The sequence below is a fragment of the Diplotaxodon limnothrissa genome, linkage group LG23 (assembly GCF_057381915.1).
Source record: "Diplotaxodon limnothrissa isolate DT_005_m linkage group LG23, D_limnothrissa_male_GT1.1, whole genome shotgun sequence".
Classification (NCBI taxonomy): Eukaryota; Metazoa; Chordata; class Actinopteri; order Cichliformes; family Cichlidae; genus Diplotaxodon; species Diplotaxodon limnothrissa.
Window position 1 is genome coordinate 25,594,580 of NC_140617.1, and position 13,519 is coordinate 25,608,098.

The following is a 13,519-nucleotide window of genomic DNA, read 5'->3' on the forward strand; positions in this document are numbered from 1 at the left end:
TTAAAGTCTCGTGCAAGTCTCGTGTTGTCGGGAAAACTTAGCCACACAAAAACATGATTTCTTTTTTTTTTTTTGTCACGCTAAACAAGATAAATACAGAATGCAGTTTTTAAATTATAATTTTGATTATTAGGAGAAGAAAAATTTACCCAAACTTACCTGGGCCTGTGTGAAAGAGTAATTGCCCCCTTAGTGTTTCTTCTTCACTTGATTTTTTCCCCACTTGCTATGTGTTTATACACCTCTCTGCATTTAATCATTAGTTATTATTAATCTCTGTCTCTTCTCCACAACATGTTTTCGTCTTTTTTTTCCCCCCTTAACCCCAATTAGTTGTGACAAATGGCCTTCCCTCACTGAGCCTGGTTCATGCAGAGGTTTCTTCCTGTTAAAAGGGAGTTTTTTCATCCCCATTCTCGCCAAGCCTGTACGGGGACTGATTGTCGTGTTTTCTCTGTTTTCTTTGTATTATTGTAGGATGTCTACTTTACAATATAAAGCACATTGAGGCAACTGCTGTTGTGATTTAGCACCAAATAAATAAAACTGAATTGAATTTAAATTAATTAAATTAAATCTAATAACTAGCTGTGCCACACTTGGCCGCAAGAACTGCAATCAAGCGTTGCCACATGTGCAGTTTTATCAAGATCACCAATCTTAAAGGCTAAAATCAGGTCTCATTGTGTTGGCCTAGCAATTCCAGACACACAAACACAAATGCAAATTATGCTGGAAACTCTTAGCTTGTTTTCTGTGTCCGAGGGGGAATGAAGAACCAAAATGCATCTTAACTGCTGTTACCATGGTGCCACGTTAAGTGGAAGCCTTGTGTTTTCTGTTGTTGTTTGTTTTTTGCCATTTTCTTAATTTTACTGAACTACTAGTAAGTTTATTTACTCCATAAATATAGTGCAGATATCTGCCTGGCAGAGAATCCTCTGCAGACATTATTATTATTAACCATCCATTTTCTTCCTCTTATCAATTCAGGGTCCTGGGACTCCACCAGTCTTCATGTTCACATAACATGAAGGATTTGATTTGCAATTGTTACTTTGAATCCACGTGCACAGTGTATTTACATATTACCCTCTGAATCCACAGCTCATTTTAAAGATATGAACTGTAGAGTTTGGTGGGTAACCTTGTGAAAATGTTCTTGCCTCGATTCTCGCAGCCCCTCATGGATGTATACTGCTTTGTGTTGTCTTTCCAGTAATTTTGTCTTCTTCTGCAGGCACCTTTTATCACTGGACTTTAAATAAACACGGTGAATGTGATCTTCTCAGTGCTAAAGCAGCTGAAAACTCAGATATTTCCCCAGGGAGGTGGTGGTGACCAAAAATGGAGCTAAAACTGATTAAATTGTGGACTTGAATTAAAGCATGGCTCTAAATTAATAATTATCTTTTTGTGTTTTACCTTCTGATTGCAAAAATGGAGATGATAATATGTCTGTGTTGTATTTACAATTTATAAATCCACCCATCCCCAAATTTTCACTAAATACAGCTGTTAAAAAGTAAACTTTATCTCCACGGGGTCACCATCTGTTTACCTGCTGATCCAGAAAGTGACATTTCTTCATTAATTCTGCAGCTCCTTATACTAACAGAGCGTCTCTGCCTAAACATGTGTTTTTCTGTTTATTTTGAATGACTATTGCTGGTGTTACCTTGCCTGCAGACCTAATTTCTCCCATTGGGGCTGTATGGGTGTGAGGTGAATTTCTATGAGGCGAAGCTGCTTGTTACTGCAGGGATTCTGCTTGCATTTCAAGTATTTGCCTTTAAATGTGACATAATGATGATTTTTTTTATTGGTAAATTAGTTTAGCAAAGTTTACTTTAAAAGAAAACAGAAAAGATTCTTCTCCTTTTAAGACAACACTATCTGCCTCGAGCAAAGTACGAGGCCATTACTGCTTTTATTAGATCATAATACTTAAGCTGTCAGCCGGATACGCTGATCAGATCCCGAGATTTGATTTAAATTTGCCGTAAGTGTGGCACATTAATGTCTTTGTGTGTGCAAAAGCATCCACCACATGTATTCCTCATGTGTGCACGTATCCTGTCTCCAGAGGCAGGACGGCCTGATGCAGCGCTCCATACGAGAGGTGAACACATCCAGCCGCTGGTGTGTGCTGTGGGACCTGGACGAAGACACACACTACAGTGTCCAGGTGAGAGAAAAACACACACAGTGTGAAGTGTAATAGCTATTACCTATTTAATGATAGCTATGTAATAGCTAATAGCTAATTAGACTGATGTATGTATTAGTTGGATGGTATCTTTTTCTAAAAGGCAGGTGTGTAATGGTGTAACTAACCATTTTTATTGGCTATGTAACCCATAAACACTGCCATTACAAAAGGTCTTATGCAAATGTAGGCTTACAAAACACAAAATAGCAAAAGAAGAAGAAGTTGATAATTCAGAAGTATTTTGGAGCAGTTGTGAAACCCAGGAGGAGGAACGACATGCAGGACGCACCGTGAACAGGACTGAAGTGTTCAGCCCACAGCTGTACACAAGGAAACAAGAAAAAACTCTGGAAAACCAGGAATGATGGCTGGGAAGTTTGAGGAATGCAACAAGGCAATCTGGCAAATTTAAGGAGGTTTCTCACGTGATGTCTCACTGCCAGAAACCTCCAGCAACCACTTGCCAATCAGTTGGGGAATACACACTGCTCCCTAGCAACCAGTGTTTACCGAGAGGGGGTGGTCTGTGTCCTTAGGTCTGTGTGAGTGAGGCCTAAGCTTCCTCCATTTGCCTGTATTTTTTCCATATTTTCCTACAAATCACTCACTGTTACACAACTTGATAATGTGCAATGTGAACTGAAAATGGAGAAGTTTCAAAGAGAAGCCAGCGTTCTTCAAAAGAGGCAACTTTTGTTTTGAAGGCAAACCTTCTCCATTTCTGGTCTGTCACACTTTTCACAGTTTCACGGCGCCTGAGAGAGCAGGTGTTTGTAGGCAAGCCCATCACTACAATTCAAATTACGGCCACAGCAATCTGCTAGCAACAAAATCAATCACAGCAAAGTTTTTGCCAGGTAGATGGGGAATATACATTTTCCCTTAGTTACAGATGGTTGCTGGGGGCTCACTGGCATGTCTGCCAGCTTCCACATTCTTGATATTGGAAGCTGTTTCTTTTAGGCTGTTATGATAGGAACAGTTGAAAAATGATGGAGGAAAACGGGCATTGAATGACACTTTTGCTTTAGCCAGGTGTCCAAAAATGGTGCACAAGTTAACATCATGTGGTTAGCGGTCACGTCTACAAAACCTCAAAAATTAAGAGATTGATTACTGATTGAACACAGGTATGATGAAAAAGCAGTTGAAAACAGGCAGGAAGTACGTCTGACTGAAGTGTAAGACTGGCTGAGACTTCAGAATAAAACAGGAAGTGGCTAAAGCAACAGAGAAATAGAAAAATAGAAAAAGGAAGTAGGTAGACTTGACATCAGCCAGCAGAATAAAACAGGAAACAACTAAAGAAAAACTGTCTGTGTCCTCCTAACTTTGCAAATTTTAAAAAATTGACAACAATCATGGAAGCTAAGCCAAACCATTTGGGTTAAACAATAAAGTCCTGTATTCCACAAAAGTTGCTGCAAAAGAACTTTAATGTCTTCAGATTAATGCTCTTCTCTGTGCACCTTAAATGAATGAAGTTGTGTCACAAGAGTATGTGTCTGTCCAGGTCAGGACAATCTTTTAGATGCCAGACCAAAGAATTTTCAGCATGTTGCAAAAAGGGACTCGTAGTTTTGAGCCATAAGGTAAGAAAATGTTCATCATGTTTGTACAAATAGACATGAGGTCTAAATGATATATTAACAAAGCCATACATTTAGAAATAAAACTGGACGATTTGGTCTTTGTAAGTGCTTTGAAATTGAGATTTCTTACCTCTGTGTATGGAAAAAAGAGACCTATCATCATCCTTTTCTTCTTTATTTTCATTCTATGAGTCAGCTAGAGTACATTTGCATGATTCACAGTTTAAAAAACTGTGACTGGTTGTTTATAGAGCTCCTCAGTTCATCCTCTGTCTGAAACAAGTAGTTTTACCTCCTGTTCTTTAAGACCTACACCTTGAAAGCTCATTTTAGCCTGTTTCATGGCTGGCCAAGGCTGTGAGTCTTTGCTTGGCAGTTTCCAAGGCCTCAGGTATGGACAGCTTGCTGTATTTCTTAGGCACCTTATTTGTCGCACCTTTCTGCAACTCCGTTAGTTGGCTAACCTCCCTCCGTGCTACTTTGATCTTGCCCTCTAGCCTCCTTCTCCATGGAGGGTACTGCCCCTTGTCGCTGTTCAACTTGTAGCCAAGCATCTCACTGATCACTGCTGCCGTATTGTAGATCAGCTTGTTAGTGTCGGTAATCGTGGTTGTAGGTATTGCCCGTAGTGCTGCATTAACATCATCTAGCAGACCTTCTGAGGGTACAGATGCCCCAGAGACAATCCAGCACATAACAGCAGGGTGCAAGATGCTAGCAGGCAAGGCATACATGGAACGCCATAACCAAGTGGCCGGCATAGTGTACAGGAACATCTGTGCCGAGTATAACCTGGAAGTCCCGAGGTCAAAATGGGAGATGCCCCCAAGGGTGGTGGAGAATGACCGAGCTAAGATCCTGTGGGACTTCCAGATACAGACGGACAAAATGGTGGTGGCTAACCAACCGGACATAGTGGTGGTAGACAAACAGAAGAAGACGGCCGTAGTGATCGATGTAGCGGTTCCGAATGACAGCAATATCAGGAAGAAGGAACACGAGAAGCTGGAGAAATACCAAGGGCTCAGAGAAGAGCTCGAGAGGATATGGAGGGTGAAGGTAACGGTGGTCCCCGTGGTAATCGGAGCACTAGGTGCGGTGACTCCCAAGCTAGGCGAGTGGCTCCAGCAGATCCCGGGAACAACATCGGAGATCTCTGTCCAGAAGAGCGCAGTCCTGGGAACAGCTAAGATACTGCGCAGGACCCTCAAGCTCCCAGGCCTCTGGTAGAGGACCCGAGCTTGAAGGATAAACCGCCCGCAGGGGCGTGCTGGGTGTTTTATATATATATATATATATATATATATATATATATATATATATATATATATATATTTAGGGGTGCATTTAGGGGTGCAACGATACACAAAATTCACGGTGTCACGGTTCGATATTTTTTGATACAAAAAAAATGTTCATGCCTTTTTAATTTGTCATTTATTGAAATTATAAATATATATTTTAACTCATAAGTACAGTTTTTAAATTTAATGTTGCTGAAACAACAAAGTACTAAAAAAAAAAAAATGTCTGATTGAGGAATCACTCATCTTTGGAAAAGAGAGTTTATTACAGAGAAATGGCTCTTTCCAGAATAAAAGCTATACTATACGCTTCTTCTGGGCTATATTCTCAGCAGCATATTAAACATATCAGGTCCCCATAAGGAGAATCAATTCAATTCAATTCAATTTTATTTATATAGCACCAAATCACAACATAAGTCGCCTCAAGGCGCTTCATAGATACAGAGAAAAACCCAACAATCATATGACCCCCTATGAGCAAGCACTTTGGCAACAGTGGGAAGGAAAAACTCCCTTTTAACAGGAAGAACCCTCCGGCAGAACCAGGCTCAGGGAGGGGCGGCCATCTGCTGCGACCGGTTGGGGTGAGAGAAGGAAGACAGGATAAAAGACATGCTGTGGAAGAGAGACAGAGGTTAATAACAGATATGATTCAATGCAGAGAGGTCTGTTAATACATAGTGAGTGAGAAAGGTGACTGGAAAGGAAAAACTCAATGCATCATGGGAATCCCCCGGCAGCCTACGTCTATTGCAGCATAACTAAGGGAGGATTCAGGGTCACCTGGTCCAGCCCTAACTATATGCTTTAGCAAAAAGGAAAGTTTTAAGCCTAAACTTGAAAGTAGAGATAGTGTCTGTCTCCCGAATCCAAACTGGAAGCTGGTTCCACAGAAGAGGGGCCTGAAAACTGAAGGCTCTCCCTCCCATTCTACTTTTAAATACTCTAGGAACAACAAGTAGGCCTGCAGAGCGAGAGCGAAGTGCTCTAATAGGGTGATATGGTACTACAAGGTCATTAAGATAAGATGGGGCCTGATTATTTAAGACCTTGTATGTGAGGAGCAGGATTTTGAATTCAATTCTGGATTTAACAGGAAGCCAATGAAGGGAAGCCAAAACAGGAGAAATATGCTCTCTCTTTCTAGTCCCTGTCAGTACTCTTGCTGCAGCATTTTGGATTAGCTGAAGGCTTTTCAGTGAGTTTTTTGGACATCCTGATAATAATGAATTACAGTAGTCCAGCCTGGAAGTAATAAATGCATGAACTAGTTTTTCAGCGTCACTCTGAGACAGGATATTTCTAATTTTAGAGATGTTGCGCAAATGGAAGAACGCAGTCTTACATATTTGTTTAATATGTGCATTGAAGGACATGTCCTGGTCAAAAATGACTCCAAGGTTCCTCACAGCGTTACTGGAGGCCAAGGTAATGCCATCCAGAGTAAGAATCTGGTTAGATACCATATTTCTAGGCTTTTCAGGGCCGAGTACAATAACCTCAGTTTTATCTGAATTAAGAAGCAGAAAGTTAGCGGCCATCCAGGTCTTTATGTCTTTAAGACATTCCTGCAGTTTAACTAATTGGTGTGTGTTATCTGGCTTCATGGACAGATAGAGCTGGGTGTCATCTGCATAGCAGTGAAAATGTATGCTATGTCTTCTAATGATACTGCCTAAGGGAAGCATGTATAATGTAAACAGAATTGGTCCTAGCACTGAACCCTGTGGAACTCCATAATTAACCTCAGTGTGTGAAGAGGACACTCCATTGGAGTCTATTAGATAGATATGATACAAACCACTGCAGCACAGTACCTGTAATACCTACAGCATGTTCTAATCGCTCTAATAGGATATTATGGTCGACAGTATCGAATGCTGCACTAAGGTCTAGCAGGACAAGCACAGAGATGAGTCCACTGTCAGAGGCCATAAGAAGATCATTTGTAACCTTCACTAAAGCTGTTTCTGTGCTGTGATGAGCTCTGAAACCTGACTGAAACTCTTCAAATAAACCATTCCTCTGCAGATGATCTGTTAGCTGTTTGACAACTACTCTTTCAAGGATTTTTGATATGAAAGGAAGGTTGGAGATTGGCCTATAATTAGCTAAGACTGCTGGGTCTAGAGATGGCTTTTTGAGTAAAGGTTTGACTACAGCTAGCTTGAAGGCCTGTGGTACATAGCCGATCATTAGAGATAGGTTGATCATATTTAAGATCGAAGAATTAATTAATGGCAGGACTTCTTTGAGCAGTTTTGTAGGAATTGGGTCTAAAAGACACGTTGATGGTTTGGAGGAAGTAATTATTGAAGTTAACTCAGAAAGATCAATTAGAGATAAAGAGTCTAACTTAACATCAATGGTACTAAGAGTAGCTGTAGATAATATTACATCTGTGGGATGATTATTGGTAATTTATTCTCTAATGATAAAAATTTTATTTGTGAAGAAGTTCATGAAGTCATTACTAGTTAACGTTAAAGGGATGGTTGGCTCAAAAGAGCTCTGACTTTTTGTCAGCCTGGCTACAGTGCTGAAGAGAAACCTGGGGTTGTTCTTATTTTCTTCAATCAGTGATGAATAGTAAGATGTTCTGGCTTTGCGGAGGGCTTTCTTATAAAGCAGCAAACTATTTCTCCAGGCTAAATGATGATCCTCTAAATTTGTGACACGCCATTTCCTCTCCAGATTACGAGTCATCTGCTTTAGGGTACGTGTTTGAGAATTATACCACGGAGTCAGGTACTTTTGATTAGAGACCTTAGTTTTCACAGGAGCTACAGTATCCAGAGTCGTACGTAGTGAGGAGGTGAAATTATTAACAAGATAATCGACCTCTGTTGGGGTAGCGTTCAGATAGCTGCTCTGCTCTATGTTGGTACAGGGCATTGAAGATGATAACAGTGGGTGGATTATATTCTTAAACTTAGTTACAGCGCTTTCAGAAAGACATCTACTTTGATAAAGTCTACTCTCCACCGCTGTGTAATCAATTATTGTAAATGTAAATGTTATCAGGAAATGATCAGACAGGAGAGGGTTTTCAGGAAACACTGTTAAATGTTCAGTTTGTATGCCATATGTTAAAACAAGATCTAGAGTGTGATTAAAGTGGTGGGTGGGTTCTTTTACATTTTGAGAGAAACCAATTGAGTCTAATAACAGATTAAATGCCATGTTGAGGCTGTCATTTTTAGCATCTACATGGATGTTAAAATCACCCACAATAATTATTTTATCTGAGCTCAGAACTAAATTAGATATAAAGTCTGAGAAATCAGACAGAAACTCTGTGTAAGGCCCAGGTGGACGATAGATGATAACAAGTAAGACTGGTTTCTGAGTTTTACAGCTGGGGTGGACGAGGCTAAGCATCAGGCTTTCAAATGAATTAAAAGTCTGTCTTGGTCTTTCATTAATTAATAGGCTGGTGTGAAAAATTGCTGCCACACCGCCCCCTCGGCCTGTGCTTCGAGATTTCTGGTAGTTAGAATGACTCGGGGGTGTTGATTCATTTAAACTAACATAATCATCCTGCTGCAACCAGGTTTCTGTAAGGCAGAGTAAATCAATTTGTTGATCAATTATTAAGTCATGTACTAACAGAGACTTGGAGGAGAGAGACCTAATATTTAATAATCCACATTTCACTGTTTTACTCTTTGGTTCAGATGTGGATACTGTATTGTTCTTTCTTTGTAATTGTTTATGTTTAAGTTGTTTGTTGCTGGTTTTTAGTTAGTTTTTTGTCTGTTTGGGAGCTGACACAGTCTCTATGGAGATGGGTTTTTGGGGGGGTAGCAGGAGGAGAGACGCTGCAGAGAGGCGTGTAAGACTGCAACTCTGCTTCCTGGTCCCAACTCTGGATAGTCATATTTTGGGGGTTTAATAAATTTGTCCATATTTCTAGAAATGAGAGCTGCTCCATCCAAAGTGGGATGGATGCCGTCTCTCCTAACAAGACCAGGTTTCCTCCAGAAGGTTTGCCAATTATCTATGAAGCCCACATAGTTTCTGGGACACCACTCAGACAGCCAGCAATTTAAGGAGAACATGCGGCTAAACATGTCACTCCTGGTCTGATTGGGGAGGGGACCAGAGAAAACTACAGAGTCCGACATTGTTTTGGCAAAGTTGCACACCGATTCAATATTGATTTTAGTGACCTCCGATTGGCGTAACCGGGTGTCATTACTGCCGACGTGAATTATGATCTTACTGAATTTACGTTTACCCTTAGCCAGCAGTTTTAAATTTCCTTCAATGTCGCCTGCTCTGGCCCCTGGAAGACAATTGACTATGGCTGCCGGTGTCTCTAGCTTCACATGTCTGAGAACAGAATCACCAATTACCAGAGTTTGACCCCCAGCGGGTGTGTCGCCGAGTGGGGAAAAACGGTTAGACACATGAACGGGTTGGTGGTGTACCTGGGGCTTCTGTTTAGGACTATGCTTCCTCCTCACCGTGACCCAGCCGCCCTCTTTCCCCAGCTGCTTGGGGTCTGCCGGGGAACAGCTAGCGGGGCCTACACTATCTTCGGCTGCACCAGCTACAGGGGCCTGGCTAGCTATGGGTGAATGAAGGGTGCGAAGCCGAGTCTCCAATTCAGTAATCCTGGCCTCCAGAGCTGCAAATATGCTACATTTGTTACAGATATCATTACTGCTAAAGGAGGCCGAGGAGTAACTAAACATCTGACACAATGAGCAAGAAAGTGCAGGAGGGACAGGTGAAGTAGCCATGGTGCTAACGAGTCGGCTACGAGCTAAGCTAAGCTAGCGAAACAGTACAGAGACAGTGAGTGAATACTTTGGCTATAAATTAGGTAGTGAGTACACAGAAAGTGTGCTTCGGATGAAGCACGTGAAGATTATACTATGAAAGAAGAATGTATTTAAAAGTTGTTAATTAAATTGCTAAGCAAATAAGCTACTCAGAAACACCACTGTGTTTGAGCAGGAACAGGAAGTGATACTCTACCGCAGAGCGAGCGAACACCAAGTGGTATATATATATATATACAGTGGGGCAAAAAAGTATTTAGTCAGCCACCGATTGTGCAAGTTCCCCCACCTAAAATGATGACAGAGGTCAGTAATTTGCACCAGAGGTACACTTCAACTGTGAGAGACAGAATGTGAAAAAAAAAATCCATGAATTCACATGGTAGGATTTGTAAAGAATTTATTCGTAAATCAGGGTGGAAAATAAGTATTTGGTCACCTCAAACAAGGAAAATCTCTGGCTCTCACAGACCTGTAACGTCTTCTGTAAGAAGCTTTTCTGTCCCCCACTCGTTACCTGTATGAATGGCACCTGTTTGAACTCATCATCTGTATAAAAGACACCTGTCCACAGCCTCAAACAGTCAGACTCCAAACTCCGCCATGGCCAAGACCAAAGAGCTTTCGAAGGACAGCAGGAAAAGTATTGTAGACCTGCACCAGACTGGGAAGAGTGAATCTACAATAGGCAAGCAGCTTGGTGTGAAAAAATCAACTGTGGGAGCAATCATCAGAAAATGGAAGACATACAAGACCACTGATAATCTCCCTCGATCTGGGGCTCCACGCAAGATCTCATCCCGTGGGGTCAAAATGATCATGAGAACGGTGAGCAAAGATCCCAGAACCACACGGGGGGACCTGGTGAATGACCTGCAGAGAGCTGGGACCAAAGTAACAAAGGTCACCATCAGTAACACACTACAACGGCAGGGAATCAAATCCCGCAGTGCCAGACGTGTTCCGCTGCTGAAGCCAGTGCATGTCCAGGCCCGTCTGAAGTTTGCCAGAGAGCACATGGATGATACAGCAGAGGATTGGGAGAATGTCACGTCGTCAGATGAAACCAAAGTAGAACTTTTTGGTATAAACTCAACTCGTCGTGTTTGGAGGAAGAAGAATAGTGAGTTGCATCCCAAGAACACCATACCTACTGTGAAGCATGGGGGTGGAAACATCATGCTATGGGGCTGTTTTTCTGCCAAGGGGACAGGACGACTGATCCGTGTTAAGGACAGAATGAATGGGGCCATGTATCGTGAGATTTTGAGCCAAAACCTCCTTCCATCAGTGAGAACTTTGAAGATGAAACGAGGCTGGGTCTTCCAACATGACAATGATCCAAAACACACCGCCCGGGCAACAAAGGAGTGGCTCCGTAAGAAGCATTTGAAAGTCCTGGAGTGGCCTAGCCAGTCTCCAGACCTCAACCCCATAGAAAATCTGTGGCGGGAGTTGAAAGTCCGTGTTGCTCGGCGACAGCCCCAAAACATCACTGCTCTCGAGAAGATCTGCATGGAGGAATGGGCCAAAATACCAGCTACTGTGTGTGCAAACATGGTAAAGACCTATAGTAAACGTTTGACCTCTGTTATTGCCAACAAAGGTTATGTTACAAAGCATTGAGTTGTATTTTTGTTATTGACCAAATACTTATTTTCCACCCTGATTTACGAATAAATTCTTTACAAATCCTACCATGTGGATTCATGGATTTTTTTTTTCACATTCTGTCTCTCACAGTTGAAGTGTACCTCTGGTGCAAATTACTGACCTCTGTCATCATTTTAGGTGGGGGAACTTGCACAATCGGTGGCTGACTAAATACTTTTTTGCCCCACTGTATAACACCCAGCACGCCCCTGCGGGCGGTTCATCCTTCAAGCTCGGGTCCTCTACCAGAGGCCTGGGAGCTTGAGGGTCCTGCGCAGTATCTTAGCTGTTCCCAGGACTGCGCTCTTCTGGACAGAGATATCCGATGTTGTTCCCGGGATCTGCTGGAGCCACTCGCCTAGCTTGGGAGTCACCGCACCTAGTGCTCCGATTACCACGGGGACCACCGTTACCTTCACCCTCCACATCCTCTCGAGCTCTTCTCTGAGCCCTTGGTATTTCTCCAGCTTCTCGTGTTCCTTCTTCCTGATATTGCTGTCATTCGGAACCGCTACATCAATCACTACGGCCGTCTTCTTCTGTTTGTCTACCACCACTATGTCCGGTTGGTTAGCCACCACCATTTTGTCTGTCTGTATCTGGAAGTCCCACAGGATCTTAGCTCGGTCATTCTCCACCACCCTTGGGGGCATCTCCCATTTTGACCTCGGGACTTCCAGGTTATACTCGGCACAGATGTTCCTGTACACTATGCCGGCCACTTGGTTATGGCGTTCCATGTATGCCTTGCCTGCTAGCATCTTGCACCCTGCTGTTATGTGCTGGATTGTCTCTGGGGCATCTTTACACAGCCTGCACCTGGGGTCTTGCCTGGTGTGATAGACCCCAGCCTCTATGGATCTTGTGCTCATAGCTTGTTCTTGTGCTGCCATGATTAGTGCCTCTGTGCTGTCTTTCAGTCCAGCTTTGTCCAGCCACTGGTAGGATTTCTGGATATCAGCCACCTCCTCTATCTGCCGGTGGTACATACCGTGCAGGGGCCTGTCCTTCCATGATGGTTCCTCGTCTCCCTCCTCTTTCTTGGGTTTCTGCTGCCTGAGGTATTCACTGAGCACTCGGTCAGTTGGGGCCATCTTCCCAATGTATTCTTGGATGTTCGTTGTCTCATCCTGGACTGTGGTGCTGACACTCACCAGTCCCCGGCCCCCTTCCTTCCGCTTAGCGTACAGCCTCAGGGTGCTGGACTTGGGGTGAAACCCTCCATGCATGGTAAGGAGCTTTCTTGTCTTTATGTCAGTGGCTTCTATCTCCTCCTTTGGCCAGCCTATTACCCCAGCAGGGTACCTGATCACGGGCAGGGCGTACGTGTTGATGGCCCGGATCTTGTTCTTACCATTCAGCTGACTCCTCAGGACTTGCCTGACCCTCTGCAGGTACTTGGTGGTTGCAGCTTTTCTAGCGGCCTCTTCATGGTTCCCATTTGCCTGCGGGATCCCCAGGTACTTGTAACTGTCCTCTATGTCTGCAATGTTGCCTTCTGGTAGTTCAATCCCCTCAGTTCTGACTACCTTCTCTCTCTTTGTTACCATCCGACTACACTTCTCCAGTCCGAACGACATTCCAATGTCATTGCTGTATAGCCTGGTAGTGTGGATCAGTGAATCGATGTCTCGTTCACTCTTGGCATACAGCTTGATGTCATCCATGTACAGGAGGTGGCTGACAACTGCTCCGTTCCGTAGTCGGTATCCGTAGCCAGTCTTGTTAATGATCTCACTGAGGGGGTTCAGGCCTATGCAGAACAGCAGTGGGGACAGAGCATCTCCTTGGTAGATCCCGCACTTGATGGTGACTTGTGCTATGGGCTTGGAGTTGGCCTCTAGTGTTGTACGCCACATCCCCATTGAGTTCCTGATGAAGGCTCTTAGGGTCCCATTGATCTTGTACAATTCTAGGCATTCCAGTATCCAGCTGTGGGGCATTGAGTCATAGGCCTTCTTGTAA

General features: G+C 43.2%; 1 protein-coding gene across 1 annotated transcript in view; it reads left to right on the forward strand.

Moving 5' to 3' along the window:
* Window positions 1-13,519, forward strand: part of LOC146608180 (fibronectin type III domain-containing protein 4-like) — a 62,210-nt gene that overhangs the window by 35,879 nt on the left and 12,812 nt on the right. The window contains exon 3 of the mRNA XM_085347770.1: window positions 2,087-2,188. Coding sequence (XP_085203896.1) covers window positions 2,087-2,188 — 102 coding nt within the window. The remainder of the gene's footprint in view (window positions 1-2,086; window positions 2,189-13,519) is intronic.